Consider the following 17,108-nt stretch of genomic DNA (forward strand, 5'->3'; position numbering starts at 1 on the left):
TATTCATCCATATAAGTATATAAACACTCATATAAGCCACCCATATAAACATTGCATACAAGTACACATCCAAATTATTGAAGACACATTGTTTCACTATTAACATTTTTCATTGACATGTTTTAGACCTCCAGACCAGGTGTTGCTCAAAGGATTAATAATTCAAAATAAAGCTGTAAGAATGCAAGTACATTAGTTATACGTCGTATTAGAGCTCATAGGTTGATAACTTATTTCCGCTATTCGGCATTCAGCAAAGTACTATAGGGCTTAAATGGTTAATGTGTTTTTAGAAGACCTAGAACACTTTAATAACTCAGCTCACATAGTCCCCATTCTTATTTTTACCTGGGCTGCCCTGCTCAAACATGTTCATAGTGACATAAACACTCAGCTGTGCCATCTTTCCTTGCTGTTTCATTGTCTGCAGAAGCTTGCATGCATCAGTAGTGCTCCAGACAGGAGGCTCCTCAACACTTTGGCTTTGGTATGGGTTTGGGAGGCTGATCTCTGAAGGCAGAAGTACTGTTGTTGGCACTAAAGAAGCATTACCTGGCTTCTCCATCTGTGAGCGTGCAGCAGGGAGCTTGGCTGGGCAGAGTTGAAGGTTAGTCTTCTCTACTGGCAGACTGTCATCTCGCTCACCAGCCTCGCTGGCACTGAAGTCATATGTTGACTGCTCTGTCTGCAGGTCTGACCCGGAGCTTGTAACGTCCCAGTTGCCCGTGTGCAGCAAGGTGGTGTAAATTGTGGCGTTGTCTTGCTCTTGCTCACAAGGATAAATACTATCACACATGGTCAGGCTTTCGGATGGATTGCTGAGTACAAGCACGGTCTGGGGAAACACGCACATACATATAGACAGCGTCAACTTCACACAACAGAATCTGTGTGTTTAAAAAGAGAGTTGTCCAAAAAAAAGCTGTGAAATATTTTCCACGTTAAATGTAGAATTGTATATTGTGATTATTAAAAGGTTTATTGGCTCTAATGTCACTAAAATTGGTGAAAAGTATGTGAAATGTGTTCTTGACTATCACTTATTTTCAAGTACACTATTTTCCAATAAAACAACAAATCTTACATTTTACTCCTCCAGCATCCAGAAGCTAAGAAAAAAATCTTTTTTGTGTGTTTTTATTTTACCTTCTGGTGATTCTGGGAAGCCCACAAGGCTATAGAACTGAGATGAGGGTCAGGCACCATTTTCCATTTGTTCTTCCACCTACCAAAGAGAATATAAATAGCACAAAGCAGTTTAGCTTTGGTTCAATAGTAGTATGGCCAAACTTGGACTACAGAATAAGTGCTCTGCCACAGTGTGACTGCTGTTATTATGTTTTACAGACTTGATATCGTTGCTGTCCGGAGGAAACCTCATAACTCAATTTTTTTGGTTTTTGATTTTATTCCATAAATCAGTGCTATTGAACACCCTTTACTGTGTCTGTGTGTTGTTTCGAAAATATTGAACCAATGGAAAGTAGTAAAAAACGCATTGGACAAAACCTCTTAACTCCATTGGACCCTCAAACTGTCTGCTAAAACAACTAACTCCTTCTCATGCAAGTAATTGACAATATCTAAAGTCACAACACCAACTTTGCTGAGGCAGTATTGCATCGTTTAAAAAATATAAGGTTTTATTCATTTCCTTAAAAACGGATCCTGAAAAATGAACTAGTTATGAGGTTTCCTCCGGACAGCAGAGATATACAGCAAAGCTCTTGATCCAATTTATCTTAACTGATAAGCACTGGTCGCAACTTAGGCCCTATAATGCCTATATGCATTGTTTACGTAGAATAGCAAAAATAGCCAATCCACGACCACAAGCTCACATCACATTGATACTTGCTGTGAGCTTGTAGATTGACTATTGTTATTTCTGAAAATCGTTGAATATGTTTGAAAATCTAAAAAAAAAAACCTATAACGACATGCCCAAAATAGGGATGCTAGTTTTAAAGTGGTTAATAGCCAGAGGCACAACTAATCGCACAGTTCGCAAATGCATTGTAACCTACTGGACAATACAGCATACTGCAAGGAAGACAATGATGACCACAGGGGATACGATGGACACGATCATGGACTTGATGAGGTAAGGATCTAACAGAGGGAGGTAGATGACAGTGAAGTTAATTGAAACATTAGTCCAGTAGATGACTTGTGCGCAATAGCTACATAAGAGTAAAATGATTATGCTCTGATGTTCTGTTGCTGTTGAATTAGGTTTCCCAATGTGTGTTATTCAGAGAAAGTTTAACACCAAAAATGTTGGGAATAGCAGTTTCACTCAATGAGTTGCAATGAGTAACTTGCAATTTAGTAACTTGACTAATATTTATGGTGAGTGGAACATTTGATCATAATACACGTGGAGGAGATTAAATCATGTCACTGATATGGCAATTGTCATTGAACTATCAATGAATTTTCAAGCTTTTGAGGAGGCCAACATGTGAATATAAACAACCCCATCCTACGAGTTCTATCTGTCATATCTCTTCAAAAGCAAATTATATACCACAAAACACATTCAATTATCTTGAATATTGTCTCTTATTATTCGCATTTAAGTGGTAACTGAAGGGATGACTCACCAACCCAATGTGTTTTAAAGTGTCTGTAACTGCTGCTGGTATTCCCGGTGAGAGACACAGCCATGACGTGGACCCTGTACATAGTTCCAGGTTTCAGCTCTTGCAATAAGACCTCCCACTCGGAGGAATTGACAGTTACATCTGAGAAGAAAGGAATCACACGATAACTTCAATACAATGTGATGAAGCCATGGGCATATCTTCAACTCATTCTACAGGCAGTTGTTCAAAGCATTCATCGGGACTACTCACTGAGCTCTGTGTCTTTCTCTGCCTTGTAGAATACTATGTAGTTGACAACCACGCCACTGCATTGTTTCTGAGACTCGCTGCTCCACTTGATATGGGCACTCATGTCCTTTGGTTCGAGGTTGTCAACGATGGACACAGCCTCGGGTGCTAAGTTCATAAAGGGTTGAACGGGTAGTGAATATTATATTTTATTAATAAAAAATTACTTATACAGTTATACACACGCCTAGCACTCACAATAGCAAATTATCTAACTTAATCTGTTTTGCTGTAAGACACCTGGCACCTGAATCAAATTCAAAATGTTTTGCTTACTTTTTTCAGGTTTTCATTGATTTTATTTTTCTATGCCCCACATACAGTATACGGTATGTGTATGTGTGATCACATTATTCATACTGTACCTCCTTCCCTGGAGCAAATCTGAAGCGCTTGCATACCAAGTCCTGTCTCGTTATCAAAGAGTGGAGTCACTGTTATGTTGTACTGTGTAAAATCCTCAAGGTCTGTAAGAAAGGAGACAAAAAACAATAAGCACAATTCAAGTGTCATGTGGAAATGAGTGAGGTCTATGTGACTACTTAACGCTGACGTACAGTATACAGGGGATATCGGAGTGGCACAGGGGTAATGGCACTCCAACAAAAAACAATTGGATGTCAGCACCTTTCCTCACAAAGGGCAGGGAATAGTGCTTGCCAGGAAATGTAAATGTGAGGGATAGCGTGTTCTCCTCCTCCGCATTGATGAAACTCCTCACTGTAAGGTGTCGGGAACTTGGGAGACGTAGTTGTCTACTCTCTCCTCAGACCAACACTAGGGGTCAACACAACAGTTTTCACAATTTTCAACTAAAAATAATAAATATTGTTGTTTTTCTCAGTAGAAAAATAATCGTATGATACAGTGAGTGGTTCACAAATGTATAATTTTGACTTTATTAATTATCTACATATTATACAGTATAACCCAACTGACCTGCAGTTATATCACAATCACATCAGACATAATTTAATTGTGACACTTCCTTTCAGTGTTGTTTTCACCAACATGTCCATTAACTGCAGTTTATTACCACAGCCATTAAGACAATGGAATAGATGATACAAACTGATCGGAGGGTTTAATGCTTGCGTCAATGTGGCCGTAGGTTACCACGAGGCTGTGGATGACTCAGGGTCAAATCCTTGCATCCCTCCATTCATTCTATCACACCATCAACCTATCTATCCATCCATCTACACATGCTTATATTTATGTTTTCTTACAAACCATATAATGTGATGTTGGTATCTTTGCTCTCCGCCCAGAAGTATTTGGAACCATCATGGGTCCAGTGAATCATGTAGCCACTGACGGGACGGACAGGGGCCTCCCAACTGACCAGAATATTACCGTCACAGGCTGTGGTCTGGAGATAGCTGACCTGAGGAAGACCTGACAGTGACCCACACACACACACACACACACACACACACACACACACACACACACACACACACACACACACACACACACACACACACACACACACACACACACACACACACACACACACACACACACACACACACACACACACACACACACACACACACACACACACACACACACACACATCACTAATTGCTATCATGTCATGTGTCATGGCAAACAATATATTGCACAAATGAGTGGCAACCCCAAAAACATGCAGTTCCTCACTTGCTCCAAAGGCTGGGACATAAATGGATTCTGTCCATAGTAGTTTGGCATTATGCAAGACCATCAGTTTGATTCTGTATGCATCTTCATTCACATCAACAGCATAAGTCACAGAGCCATGAACATTATCAATTGTATAAAGATTTATGACATTTAGGTTCATCTTGTCAGGAATTCCTTGAATTTGGTATTCAAATTGACCTTTGCATTTTGGTGGAATCGCCTGTAAAACAAATTTGAAACATTTATGATCATAGAAAAAAAATTGCAAGAAGCAAAACAGCCATGGGAAAAATTCACCCTTTAAATTGAAAATGTTTCAAGTATGTAAAATTAGTAAATGTTATATTAAGGTTCCTTACCCTCCACATGACCCAAACTCTTCTGTCTCTACTGATATTTGGTTCACCTACTTTCCGCCACAGGTTGAACTTGCTGTCTGTGAAGTATTAGATATATATTCAGTAAAATATGATGATATCATGCCTACCATAAAGCCAAAAGTGAGAAAGATGAACTACTCTACAGCAAAAAAACTGAAAGAAAACGTGAGTAAATGTCATACATACTGCACATGAATTCCCCATTGACTAAGATGTGTGTCTTAAGTCAACTCCTTTTTTTATCCAATGAGAGAGACATTCGACAGAGTACATGTTTTGCCTGTCCAGTCCATCCTTCTACTTGTGTATCTTCCCTTATTATATAGGCAAAGAAGCCCATGTTGCAACTCGAAGTACTTAAAAGATAGCCTCAGTGTTACAAAATATCGGTCTACTTTTTGGAAATACTGGTATGATCGTCTCTTGAAATAGCTGATGTTTTTATGGTATACTGTAGGTGTGTTCTTTCCGTATGTATAGTGTTTTTGTGTTGTTTTCTTTTTTAAGGGACCCCTGAGTCAGGACAAATAAAGTTGATTGATTGATTGATTGATTTATTGATTTATTGATTGACTCTGTTTTCTCTGCAGGTTTTTGAATCTTCAATTGTCCATCATCTGTCCTCAATATTTCCTATCCAAATTTAATTCCGTCACATAAACGCACGCTCGCAGGCAGGTGCAGTCTCGCACGCACACACACACACAGACACGCACACGCACACGCACACGCACACACACGCACACACACACACACACACACACACACACACACACACACACACACACACACACACACACACACACACACACACACACACACACACACACTGATGAGCAGCACTGTGGGACAGCACAGTGTCCTTACCATTCAACTGGGAAATAACTGTTCTCTCTTGGCTCCAGGTGCTCCAGGGGGCCTCAGTTAACGCACATCGTGCTGACACTGTGTAGTTAGTGCAGGACTCCACTTCCTCTGTGGTCACACTCGCACGCACGTCCCCAGGTTTCAAAGAATGACTGAGGACACGCTAAAAGTAATGAAATACCAACAAAATGGTTCAGTCACTCACCACTAAGGGCTGACTCTATACCGCCATCCAGGCTTATAATTCACACAGTGGCTGGCTCAATTGGCTTGACAGTTTTCAGGACAACTGCATATATATCTTTGCAGTTTCATTCTACTTTAAGTATCTTGGTGGAGTTTTCTCCACCAAGATACTTAAAGTAGAATGAAAAACAGAACAATTGATTATGTTCTATTATGTATGACTATTCATAATGGAGCTCAGCTGACAATAACCAACCAAACTCTTTCCTATACCAGGTAATGAATAAATGTCCCATGGGCACAACATCTGTGCTGAACAGTTAATCGAACTAATCGATTTAATTGATTATTTAAAAATGTATATACATTTTGGGAGTAAAACAGAATTTGCAGAAATAGAGAAGCCTGTCAATCTTTTTTCCCTTGAAATATTCGGTGAAAATAGCTGATCAAAAAGCTCACAATGCAACGTGACGCATTTCGAGCATGCAGGTTGTCTTTTTTCACCAAACGTTCACCCCAGAATATAAGGACACTAGGTCATGCAGTTAATGGTTAATCAGACTCACTAATTGATGTGATACATACACACATACATGTGTTGATATATTGAAAAATACACCACTAATTTGATAATTTGATTAATTGAAAAAGAAATAGATAGAATAATCGCTTAGAAAATAAATGATAGTTGCATGCAGGCATCCCTACTGAACATTAAAGAGTTGCCCAGTGATACATACCTCGCCATATTTGACTTGACAAATGATCTGCCGATCATCAAGTGGTTGTTCCCATTCTACCAGCAGATGGTTGGAAAGTACATTTACATGTATCATTGGAGGATGCAGTTGCCCTGAAGAAAGATGTAAAGATAAAAGCACATCACAAGCGTAAATCAAAAACTGAAAATAAAGCTGGATATTTGTTCTACAGAGGTGACATAACTTACATATATGATAGGGATTAAATTCATAAGGGGCTGAGTCAATCTCCCAAGCCTTGGTCTTCGCTCTCACAACTACAGAGCTATTCTCATTATGGTCAAGTGTTTCTGGGAGCACGCAGGAAGTTTTGCTGCAGCTTTCGACAACTTTCGGTACTTGCGATGAGGCACTTAAAGACAAACATAGGTTTTAATTCAAAATAGAAAGCTTGACAGTCCACCATTATCTGCTGCAAAAATTATGTAAAAACAAAAACAAAGCTCACCCTTTTATATACATTGAATAGGTTATTTCCAATGAAGAATTAATGTTGTGTTCCCAGTTACATGTAAACAGGTCTGGCAGATTCCATGCATTGGGGCTGTATTGTAAGATGCATGACACGTTGTTGGGTTTAGCTGTTAATGAAAAATGGGACAGATCATTATCAATCTTTGCTGTACACTTCTGTTGCCATATGGTTAAAACAAGGACCAAATAGTTGCCTTACTGTATGATTGTATGGTCATTCCTCCTAGCACCCGCTTAGTGACAGAATTATGGCATTGTATTACCGCACTGTGGTGAATGAACTTATTAAGAAACAGCACCAAATATGAAGAGTTGGTGGTCGTTGAGATTTCTTCTTTTTGGTTGTTAATTGTCCAGTAGCTTGTGCCAGGCCTGCAGGACCTTGGGCATGTTACTGTGATATTTGATCCAAGCTCTACATATTCATGTCTGGGTTGAACAATGCATGACTTTTCTGGATAACCTAATAGAAACAATAGTATTAAAATGATGATAATAATATAAACAAACAAACAAATATAATAATAATAATAATAATAATAATACTAATAATAATAATAATAATAATAATAATAATACTAATAATAATACTAATAATAATACTAATAATAATAATAATAATAATAATTAATTATTATATAATTATATAATAATAATAATAATAATAATAATAATAATAATAATAATAATAATAATAATAATAAAAACAGCTACATTTATTTAAATGCTATCAATTGTAACCTATCTACTAAAGATGATGACCCAATTTGATAAGAATTCTATTGGCTATACATTTTGTAGTGAAGGCCACTGGAGAAGTCTAGATTTGATGTACCGGTATGCTATAAACTATACCTAGAAATTAATTAGTATTATTAGATTTAATCCAAATAGACTTTAAATGGCTTTCGTCAAAACTCACAGTGAAACCAACATGGAATGATACTGAAACTGATACCAAAATAGTAGCCGTAGGCTATACAAGTTTCTGAATTTAATTGTGGCTAATAAGTAGGCCTATAACTGACATGGAGGAGCTTGAATAATGAATAAGAGTGAATTAGCCTACCTGTCCAGATAGCTGGGGCCACGGCTGTGAGGACATAGAGGACTGGAAACCAACGCATTATTTTATCCTATAATCAGAACACAGTAGGCCTACAGATTAAACATATCTGAGCATCATCCCATGCGCGATACAGCCAGCAATGAGTGCTGCTTTACTGTTAATTGTTTTAAATCCAAGAGTTAGCCGCGGCGCCTACTATGCCAAAGAAGAGGTTCTTTCCTGCATGCTTCCATTAAGACAAATACAGGAACTAAAGGCACGCGATGCAACAATCGGGGATGTTGATGCAACTGGTTTAAGACTTAAGAGGAAGTTAAGTAATAATGAAGGACAGCCAATATTGTGCTTTGAATTGTCTGTTTAGGGCACTAGAGCAATGAGGCTACGACAGGCCATGTACAGCAGGAGCTATTATTATCATTATTATTATTAGCTATTATTATATTTTTTGAGTGGTGTAAACCACTCCTACAACTGGCTTTGTTAGTTTGTCTGTCTGTTCGTACCAAAAAATGAGCATGGTTGCTATGGTCACCCAGTTCACACGGGTGTGATTTCATTACGTCAGACATTACGTCAGACCACAGCTGATCAGTCTATATAGGACCTTACACCACTCAGTTCACACGGGTGTGATTTGTTATTAATGCAATGAGCATACATGTATTAAATTAGCAGCTAGAAACGTCAGGGAAAGACTCAATCAACCTATTATAAAGTATATAAACACAATTCAGGAATCCCAGTTATCCCACTCTTAATTCACCTAGACACCTTGTGATGCACTATTCAATGAATAATGCTTTAAGTGCAACCTGCACATTATTAGTGCTTTCTTGTTTTTTTGGATCCTCTTAGCAGACCTTTTTGACCTATTGAACTGTGCTTTCATGTGCTTATTCTAGTTCTAGTATAACAGTTTTCAATCAATCAAAAGTGCTTTATGGATCAGATGTTGTATTCACAAGGGAATGAAAATTATATCAAGAAACATAGCTTCCTTGTGTTTTGTAAAACTCACCCTGCATTTGCACATCTATGATGTGAAAATGTTACACAAACTCTTATCAATGGTGTGTGTGTTTGTACTTTGTATGTTTGTGCTTGCTCATAAACATAATATGTTTGATTATGTTTGATGTCTGTGTGTGTGTGTGTGTGTGTGTGTGTGTGTGTGTGTGTGTGTGTGTGTGTGTGTGTGTGTGTGTGTGTGTGTGTGTGTGTGTGTGTGTGTGTGTGTGTGTGTGTGTGTGTGTGTGTGTGTGTGTGTGTGTGTGTGTGTGCGTGCGTGCGTGCGTGCGTGCGTGCATGCGTGCGTGCGTGCGTGCGTGTTGAGGACTTGACCTCAGACAGCTGGGTCCTGTAGATTGACTTGTTGCACTGGAGAAGCTGGGCTGCCAGGTTGCAGTCCTTCCTGTACAGATCCTATGGAGACACAGCAAGCAACAGGTCAGAGCTGAACATCAAACCGGAGAGAGGCGACATGTCACAACTGTAAAAGATGTTGCAAGACGTGTTGTAGTTTGGCTACTTTTGTGTGTGTGTGTGTGTGTGTGTGTGTGTGTGTGTGTGTGTGTGTGTGTGTGTGTGTGTGTGTGTGTGTGTGTGTGTGTGTGTGTGTGTGTGTGTTAAGAGGGTCTGCTAGTGCTAAATGCATATTGTAAATAAATTGTTGTCCCTCCTGACCCAGTTTGAGAACACCTTGGTTTGTTTGTTGCTTGCTGTTTCTTGCATCCCCTCCTCGTGTTGCAAGGCGTTGTGAGCTTGTAGATTTATCTGTGGGAGCTGAGTCTAACTAACGTCTCAACTCCTACATATAGTGCTTGTCAGGGTGGGGGCCTGAGAGGTCCCCAGTTCAAATCTGATTATATTTTTGTGGGTTGTGGCCTGAAAAGGTTGAACTACTGGACTATGGAAAAATAGTGTCCGTTTCCTCAAAGCCTCTGCTGTGCCGCCTTGTGGCAGCCCATGTAACCGCCTCTCGCTAAACAGCAGGTTCAGGTTCAGGTTCAGGTTCAGGTTTATTTGTCATATAGATACAGAGTATAAATACAATAAATTATTTTGCTCAGAGCATTCTCAGTCTTACATACACAGGACATAGACAAACATCTATAGTGCAAAGAAAAAGACAAAAACACAAAAAAAGTGCAAGTGGGTACAATACAGTGCAATACAGTTCAAGGTCAGCTGTTCAGCAGCCTGACTGCCTGGGGGAAGAAACTGTTACTGAGACAGGTGGTGCGAGATTTGATGCTCTGGTAGCGTTTTTTGGAAGGGAGTTGTTTGAACAGGGTATTTGCGGGATGGCTGGTGTCTTTGATGATGTTGTGGGCTTTTTTCATACAACGAGTGGTGTAGCTGTTGTGGAGACTGGGTAGTTCTGTGTTACCGATGATTTTAGCTGCTGTTTTAACGGTCCTCTGCAACCTGTTGCAGTCCTGAGCGGTCGTGTTACCGTACCACACTGTGATACAGCCAGTTAAGACACTTTCAATTATACAGCGATAAAAGTTCACTAGTCCTTTTGTACTTAGGCCAAACTTTTTAAGGCGCCTCAGAAAGTACAGTCGCTGCTGCGCCTTCTTGAGGATGTACTCGGTGTTGAGTGACCATGTGAATGTGTCTGTGATGTGTATGCCCAGGAATTTAAAGTTATCAACTATGTCGACAGATGACCCTTTGATGGAAATGGGGGTGTGGATACAATGATTTCTTTGGTCTTATTGGTGTTAAGTGAGAGGTTGTTGTTATCGCACCATAGAGTTAGATCTTCTATCTCCCTCCTATAGGCCCTCTCATCACCATCGGTTATTAAACCGATCACTGTGGTATCATCCGCAAATTTAATTATGCTGTTATTCCCACATCTGGCGACACAATCAAACGTAAACAAACTGTACAACAGAGGACTGAGGCAGCAGCCTTGGGGAGCACCGGTTCTGGTGAGAATTGTGGATGAGCATCTCTCTCCTATGCGTACACACTGGGGCCTGCCTGTCAGAAAATCAAATAGCCAATTACAGATGGAGCTGCCCACACCAAGGCCACTGAGTTTCAACACTAATTTAGATGGTACAATAGTGTTGAATGCGGAACTGTAATCTATGAACAGTATGTCTGACATAAGAGTTTTTCTTTTCAAGGTGTAGCAGGGGATCTCTTTCTTCACACTAACCAAATGCCTGGAAATTAAGGTCTAATGTCTGCTTTTACAGGTGATCAGGCCATTTGTTCAGGCAAACAGGTCAATTTACTTTCAGTAAATATAAGGCTTACCTGATTTTATGTTTCATGTTTTGTAATTTGATGCATTTTTGCCGATTCTGGACAATGGATTTAAGATATCAACATCAGACATATGCGAGGTGTGCAGCAGATATTCCCTTAATGTTTGCCCCAGAATGGGACACTATAGGGTTCATGTAGTTAAGGCTATAGGCAATATGCAGTTGTGATTTTTTACTCAAGATGGCCACTACTCTACCTTTGGTGATTAAGAGGAGACCACATGGCATGCATGAGATTAATAAATCAGATATATTGTTGAAATAACAAACGTAATTTTAATTTTAATAAATCATTATTTTCTATCTTTATTCCATGTAACAGAGTTGAGCTGTTATGCTTTAAGACCACATTTGAGAGTATAAATTACTCTAAGTCTAAAACATTGTAAAATAAGGTGTGACATTGCCTCTTTCTGTAGCATGTTGTTCAGAAGACTTGTAGAATGCCACTAAAGGGCCAGTTAATTATTGTTATGGAGGGGAGAATGACTTGTGTAACGGGGTTGAGTTTGATTGGGGGACAGAGCTATATAATGCTATTTTAATGATTAATCATCTATGTATTCAAAAACTAAACATGACCAGCAATAAAGCACAGATAGACTTATATGTGAATGGCATAATTTATGGATTTTTGTAAATTTTTAATAATCATATCTCAAGTCCACTTTCATCGAAGGCCATTGGGGACATGAAAAAATTGACAAAATAGGGGGTGTCTTCTGAAAGAAAGCAAGATAAAATCCATGTAATTTTTACACAATATTAAAGGGAACATTTAAATTGATGAAAAAAGCTTTTAAAAAAGATACAGAGGGACTGCAAATCGTACTGGTGCCCTTTAATATTGTGTAAACATTACATGGATTTTATCTTCATAATCAGAAATGATCTTGCTTTCTTTATAAGATATATATATATATATATATATATATATATATATATATATATATATATATATATATATATATATATATATATAAGAGATATGTATGATGAAGCGTTTGGAAATCGTTTGGAAATCGCGGAGGCAACAGTCAGGTAACGCGAGACTAATGTGTGAGTGAAATTTACCGGATACAGTATAACTTTATGGATACAGTAGGCGGGCTCCAAACCGGATGTGAGCACTGAGCACATAGTACATAGAAACCAAAAGCCTGCTCTGGTGACGCGAGGCTATGTGGTTTCGTTTGACGGTGCTTGTAGTAGCCAGGCATGAATGATATGTAACTGTTACATGTGACCTTTGTGAGTTTATGTTGTATACTTAGCTGCTTTGATACACCTGCTCATGGCCACAGCGGTCATCATTGCCGCTGTCGTCGGCGGTGGAGTATTATTCATTATGCGCCGCTTGTTCCCCCGGCAAAAGGCGTGCAGCAAGCTCCTCCGGTATCCAGCCGACATGATGCGGGGAAAGACTGTGATAGTGACCGGGGCGAACAGCGGCATAGGGAAGGCCATCGCAGGGGAACTGATCAGGCTCCAGGCCCGGGTGATCATGGCCTGCCGGGACCTGCGGAGCGCTGAGGACGCAGCCCGGGATCTGAAGAAGCGAGCCGGACCAGAGCCGCACGGTGAAGTGGTCATCAAACACCTGGACCTGGCATCCCTTAGATCAGTTCGGAGTTTCTGTCATGAAATCATCCAGGTTTGTTGCCATGTTTCATGTACTTGTAATTTAATGTATTCTATCTATCTATCTATCTATCTATCTATCTATCTATCTATCTATCTATCTATCTATCTATCTATCTATCTATCTATCTATCTATCTATCTATCTATCTATCTAAGATTACATTATATTTGGTTAATACATTAATGTAACCAAATGGACCAACTAGCAAATGAATGATAAAGAAATGAGCAGTGAGGATTTTTTATTATGGACATTGTCACCAGCAGGAGAACTGCTATTGTATTGTAAACAGTAGTACTAACAGCAACCATTAAAGTAATGTTGATGTTGACAGTCTTCTCTGAATTACACCATTACTTTGCTCCAAATGTTGGCCCAAAAATGTGTGGCTTTTTAATCTGGTCTAGTAATAACATTTACCATGTTCACATCACACACAGCTGCCAGCCCAGTGTTAACGACAGTATAGTTTTTGAGAATGGCTGATCTCTAGTTTATTCTAGTCATTGTTATGCAGCATAATAATAGACCATTGTATCACCTCAGCCGTGCTGTATGGGACCTGTCCATGGTGCTGAAATACGGGACAGTCCTACCTGACTACTACTAAATTAGCCAAACTTAGAATGATACATTCAGAGTATTCTTGTATAGCATTAGTACACACTGTCCTTAAAAACAAGCCCTATATTATAGTTGTGAGCTGTTAAAATAAATATTGTTTATATATTGTTTAGACTAAAAACAGTAACTCTATATTACATACTTCAATGTATAACACTGTAAAGAAGTCACGAAAGCATTCACAAGCCTGTTGGATACAGGATTAATGAAATGCTGAGTTTAAATGTTTATTATGACTCTGTGGGCCCATCAGGAGGAATCCAAGATCGACGTGCTCATCAACAACGCAGGCCTCTACCAGTGTCCCTACTCCAAGACAGAGGACGACTTTGAGATGCAGCTGGGCGTCAATCACCTGGGCCACTTCCTCCTCACCCACCTCCTGTTGGACCTCCTGAAGAGCTCCGCCCCCAGCCGCATCGTGGTGGTCTCCTCCAAGCTGTATAAGTACGGACACATCAACTTCGAGGACCTGAACAGTGAAGCCAACTATAACAAAGCCTTCTGCTACAGTCAGAGCAAGCTAGCCAACCTGCTGTTCACCCAGGAACTGGCACAGCGCCTGGAGGGCTCGCAGGTCACGGTCAATGCTCTCACCCCAGGCATCGTGAGGACCAGGCTGGGCAGGCACGTTCACATCCCTCTGCTGGCCAAGCCCTTGTTTTATCTAGCCTCCCTGGTCTTCTTCAAGAGCCCACTGGAGGGGGCCCAGACTCCTCTGTACCTGGCCTGCTCCCCGGAGGTGGAGGGGGTGTCAGGGAAGTGCTTTGCTAACTGTGAGGAGGAGGAGCTGTTGGCCAAAGCCACTGATGGACATTCCGCCAAGACACTGTGGGACCTGAGCGAGAGAATGGTGGGGCTCGGGAACTGACTGTTGATCAGATTGTTTTTGACCAAATACCTCAATATCGATATTGTAGCAAGAATATCAGATCTATAGGCTCACAATGTGACCTGCTATTTGACAATGTTTGAAAATACAAAACAGAGCTGAAGTGATTAAACCAGGAAAAGTAGGGGTGCACGATTATGAAATTATGACCAATATCCGATCTCCGATTATTTGCAGGGTCATACTGTATCTGCCGATACCGATTCTGACCAATTCCGATGTTATACAGAGGACCACAATGGAAACAAGCCTAGGCCCTATAGGGGCTTGGCCCAAAGCCTGTTAATAAAGTATTCAATCAATCAATAAATAGCATACACTCTTTTCCAAGTGTCTGTTTTCACAACTGAGTGACTACTGAATGAGAGGAGTACACAAATGAAATGTAGAACGTTTTTTCATTTTTCATTTTTTTTTGCTGGTGAAAACCGATTAAATAATCTGTATTATTTTGAGACCGATCCGATACCGATATGGCATTTATATGGCCTATTCCGATTATGCTACCGATTAATGGTTCATCCCTAAGGAAAAGACAACGGCCATATCACAATGGTACAAAATCACAGAAGATATATAAAATCACGGAGTGGATATATTGATATATTGCCCAGCCTTAGGCATCACAAACTGATGCTGAATTTAATGTGTCCTTTTGGAATAATAGACACATTTTCCTACCAGCTCTTCTTCACAGCTAACTAGTTTTTTTTGGGGGGCATTTTCAAGCCTTTATTATTTGACAGCGATAGCGGAGAGAGAGAGACAGGAAAGGGCAGGAGAGAGAGATGGGGAAGGACAGTGCAGCCAAGTGCCTCGGGTCAGACTTGAACCCTGGCTGGCCACCAGGGAGCCCTAACTTTAGGTTTTGACCTACCAAAATGAATTGTGGAAACAATAGTGTGTCACAGAAAAAAAGGTTATTTCTTTGCCAAATGTTTATTAATCAGGGGATGCTAGGAGATGGTCTACATTACAGTATGTCTGGGTTTTCAAAACTCAACATGTAAAGTGTCAAGTGTATGAAAAGTATTTAAGTTTATCAGATTATGAAGGATGCTGTGAAAATTGGGTCTGTTACCCACTTGACTTTTGCGTGTCGACACTGTCATATCTAAATAAAGCTACGAATTATCTAAAACAATACTTGGTTAACAAAATAAATACTGTTTAGCAGCGGACCAGACGCTTAGTGTAGAAAAGGCACATTCTGTCCAAATTCATCCTGAACCTCATTTTCCTCTTTTTCAACCAAAATCGAATCATTTTCACCTCTGAGTGCTGACAATCTTGTGCAAAACAAATAAGTTAAGTCTATCATTACATAATAAGCAATGATGCTGCAAACCTTGCATCAAAACTAAAGCATGATGAAATATTGTAGATATTGTCACTGTCGGCCAAATACCTCTGCCTAAAAGTCAAAAACTCTTAATACTTTTCTTTGGTTAAATATTAATTAAACCTACAGACAGCATGAACCACTTTTCAACATGACAGCCCTAATTTAGGCTTGCCATACGCAAAATGTTTTAAACATTTACAAAACCTTTCAGAAATAGCACTAGCCACTCTACAACCTCACAGTGTGACGCGAATATAAAAATACTGTACCATTGCGCATGACATGATTGCAGTTCAGCAACCATGAAAGTTATTAGAAATTGGGACAAATTGGCTGCATAATTAAATCACAAATACTTGTCAAACAATGGCCGACAATGGCCAGGCTCTGGTTTACATACATTAATTACATGTAGTCTCTTGACTCTTTTGCTGTGAACATCCTCTAAAGCAGCATGAAAAGTGTATCTAGTTCAGGAGCTTGTGTTTGAACGCCTGGCTTTTACATAATTCAGCATGTCGCCTACTGTATTTCTGCAGTGTAAAAAGGAATGAGCGATTGAATACACCAGTTCCCTCTTCTCTTTGTGCGTTTGAAGTGTAAATGACTTGTGCTGTGTCTGGGAACATAGGAATAATAAGGTCCACAATGCAGATCAGTGAGATGACGCTGTGCTCTGCTTCGCTTCTCTGGTTACAGGCAGCTTGGATGGCGTTGCTGTCGGGGCAGAAACCTTGTATCTGTTTCAACTTTGTTTGTACATGTTTCAACTTTGTTTGTTTTTTTCTTTCTTTTCTGTGAATCATAATGCCGGTCTTTATCATACTGCAGTGTCACACAGAAGTAGTAAAAATGCCGATCTACAAGGTCCCAATGCGTTGCACGTTGTGAGATTGTAGATCGGATATTTCTTTAATTAAAGTTAAAAGGGGTTTATTGAGTCTGTCTGTGGGATTTATAAATAATAGAGCGTGTTATTAATTATATTGGATCTATCGGAACACAGGT

General features: G+C 39.7%; 2 protein-coding genes across 3 annotated transcripts; one reads left to right on the top strand and one right to left on the bottom strand.

The window, feature by feature from the left end:
* Positions 1-45: 45 nt before the first annotated feature.
* On the bottom strand, positions 46-9,788 carry LOC306941225 (interleukin-31 receptor subunit alpha-like). Of its 2 annotated transcripts, XM_079526557.1 has the most exons (16): positions 9,650-9,788; positions 8,306-8,372; positions 7,436-7,699; positions 7,211-7,343; positions 6,951-7,114; positions 6,742-6,854; positions 5,813-5,975; positions 4,925-5,001; positions 4,563-4,785; positions 4,131-4,295; positions 3,263-3,364; positions 2,859-3,005; positions 2,607-2,747; positions 2,028-2,112; positions 1,147-1,225; positions 46-835 (listed from the first exon to the last, which is right to left on the bottom strand). In XM_079526557.1, the coding sequence occupies exons 2-16, from the start codon at positions 8,361-8,363 to the stop codon at positions 317-319; spliced, it is 2,433 nt and encodes an 810-aa protein (XP_079382683.1). In that variant the 5' UTR covers positions 8,364-8,372; positions 9,650-9,788; the 3' UTR covers positions 46-316. The 2 variants fall into 2 exon arrangements, with proteins under 2 accessions (XP_079382683.1, XP_079382684.1); XM_079526558.1 differs by lacking the exons at positions 4,563-4,785; positions 4,925-5,001; positions 5,813-5,975; ... (3 more) ...; positions 7,436-7,699; positions 8,306-8,372 and having other exon boundaries at positions 9,650-9,733.
* A 2,935-nt stretch (positions 9,789-12,723) lies between these two features.
* rdh14b (retinol dehydrogenase 14b) lies at positions 12,724-16,349 on the top strand. Its single transcript, XM_079525957.1, has 2 exons — positions 12,724-13,249; positions 14,117-16,349. Exons 1-2 carry the CDS (start codon positions 12,890-12,892, stop codon positions 14,732-14,734), a joined length of 978 nt encoding a protein of 325 aa, XP_079382083.1. The 5' UTR covers positions 12,724-12,889; the 3' UTR covers positions 14,735-16,349.
* Positions 16,350-17,108: the final 759 nt, after the last annotated feature.

Source organism: Electrona antarctica, assembly GCF_951216825.1.
Source record: "Electrona antarctica genome assembly, chromosome: 17".
NCBI lineage: Eukaryota > Metazoa > Chordata > Actinopteri > Myctophiformes > Myctophidae > Electrona > Electrona antarctica.